The sequence below is a fragment of the Polistes fuscatus genome, unplaced genomic scaffold (assembly GCF_010416935.1).
Source record: "Polistes fuscatus isolate 324 unplaced genomic scaffold, CU_Pfus_HIC Scaffold21, whole genome shotgun sequence".
Classification (NCBI taxonomy): Eukaryota; Metazoa; Arthropoda; class Insecta; order Hymenoptera; family Vespidae; genus Polistes; species Polistes fuscatus.
The window spans coordinates 2,661,821-2,664,139 of NW_025113098.1; the positions used below are offsets into that span (position 1 = coordinate 2,661,821).

Genomic DNA, 2,319 nt, shown 5'->3' on the forward strand with positions numbered 1-2,319 from the left:
TAATAATAATAATAATAACTGGATAATCGGTTGCAACTGACTACGAGATCTCAACTAAAAATAGATGAATTAATCTTCCTTCTTTTCGACGTTGTTATTGTATATTAACATATTTATTTTCTTTTCTCATTTATTTCTTTCTCACGCAATCTATAACATTAACTCGATACATTTATTTATTATTTCATTTTGTATTTTTGTCGAATCAAATCAACCCGTTCGAACGAGATTATTATTCGATTATTATAATTAATTAATACAAATTAACTTGCGTTTAATAAATTGTGCGATTTGAAGAAATTGCTGATAATTTTCTTTTTCTTTTTTCTTTGATTTTTTTTGTTTGCTTGTGTGTTCGTTACGCGTACTATTTATTTTATTTTAATCGATTATGCGTACTTGGCAAGCAAAAAGAAAAGAAAGAAAAAAGAGAAAGAGACAGAGAATGGTGTATAAATTAATAAGAAGTATTAAACAAACGTTTATCCTTTTTATTCAGTCAAGCAACGATAGTCAGTTCGTCAGCGGTTAATGGAGTTGCAAGTGGTGGTGCACCAACAGCCATGTACAGACCAAACTTTAGTCAGGCCTTCCAACGTGCAGGTCCCACAACGGTACCACCAACTCTGTCAGCTGGACTCTATCCTACTCAAAGTTTCACCTCAGGATTACTGAGCAACGGTACACAAAGTAATATTGGTTATTGGTGTCTTATTATTTTTGATCCTTTCATTTCAACCTTTTTTTTTATTCTCTATCCTGTATTTTCATCTTTATTATTATTATTATATCTTTCTTTATTTCTTTATAGCATGAACTTTCTTTAGCTTTTTTTTTTTTAATTAATTAATTTATTTAATTCTCATATATATATTTTTAATGTTATTAATGATACGTTGAGGAATTAATAATATTGCATTGCGATAGAATGTTACTGTATCCATATTTAAATATTTTCTTGCACGAACAATAATTAAATAATAAGTTAAATATAATATATATTAATTATGAGAAATAATTATTAAATCTTTTATTATATTATATTGTATAACTAGATACAAACATTTCAAGCAAAATTATTTAACAATTATTTTCTAATTATCAAATCCCTTATATTACATTGTATAACTAGATACAAACATTCTGAACAAAATTATTTAACAATTATTTTCTAATTATCAAATCCCTGATATTATATTGTATAACTAGATACAAACATGCCAAGCAAAATTATTTAACAATTATTTTCTAATTATCAAATCCCTGATATTATATTGTATAACTAGATACAAACATTTCAAGCAAAATTATTTAATAATTATTCCCTAATTATCAAATCCCTTGTATTATATTGTATAACTGGATACAAACATTTCAAGCAAAATTATTTAATAATTATTTCCTAATTATCAAATCTTTTATATTATATTGTATAACTAGATACAAACATTCTAAGCAAAATTATTTAATAATTATTTCCTAATTATCAAATCCCTTATATTATATTATATCATATAACTGGGTACAAACATTCTGAGCAATACAATTACAATAACAAAAGTAAATATAATATATAACAATTATTTTTAAATGATCAAATCCCCTTTGTATAACTGGGTACAAACATTCTGAGCAATACAATTACAAAAACAAAAGTAAATATAATATATAACAATTATTTTTGAATGATCAAATCCCTTATTGTATAACTGGGTACAAACATTCTGAGCAATACAATTACAATAATTTGTTATTATATTTACTTTTGAGTAAATATAATATATAACAATTATTTTTGAATGATTAAATCCCTTATTGTATAACTGGGTACAAACATTCTGAGCAATACAATTACAATAATTTGTTATTATATTTACTTTTGAGTAAATATAATATATAACAATTATTTTTGAATGATCAAATATCCCTTATTGTATAATTGGGTACAAACATTCTGAGCAATACAATTACAATAACAAAAGTAAATATAATATATAACAATTATTTTTGAATGATCAAATATCCCTTATTGTATAACTGGATACAAACATTACAAACAAATTGATTTAATAATCATACAATACATAATCAAATACTTTATTATATATTTTAGGGCCAACAGACCTAAGCATGAAGAACACGAAACCCTTGCTGAGTCACAAATTGAATGCAACGGAGATGACCGCGGTTAGGCAGCTTATAACCGGATATCGGGAATCTGCAGCCTTTCTATTGAGGTCCGCAGACGAGTTAGAACAACTGTTGCTTCAACAACCATAGAGTTACGTTTACGTCGGCAACGTCTAAATAAAACTCATC

At 25.6% G+C, this 2,319-nt stretch overlaps 1 protein-coding gene across 1 annotated transcript in view; it reads left to right on the forward strand.

Annotated features, from left to right (window-relative positions):
• LOC122517736 (nucleolar protein 4-like) overlaps positions 1-2,319 on the forward strand; it is a gene marked incomplete at its 5' end in the record, with an annotated part of 10,032 nt that extends 7,713 nt beyond the window's left edge. Inside the window, 2 exon segments of the mRNA XM_043636272.1 lie at positions 500-690; positions 2,114-2,319. Coding sequence (XP_043492207.1) covers positions 500-690; positions 2,114-2,280 — 358 coding nt within the window.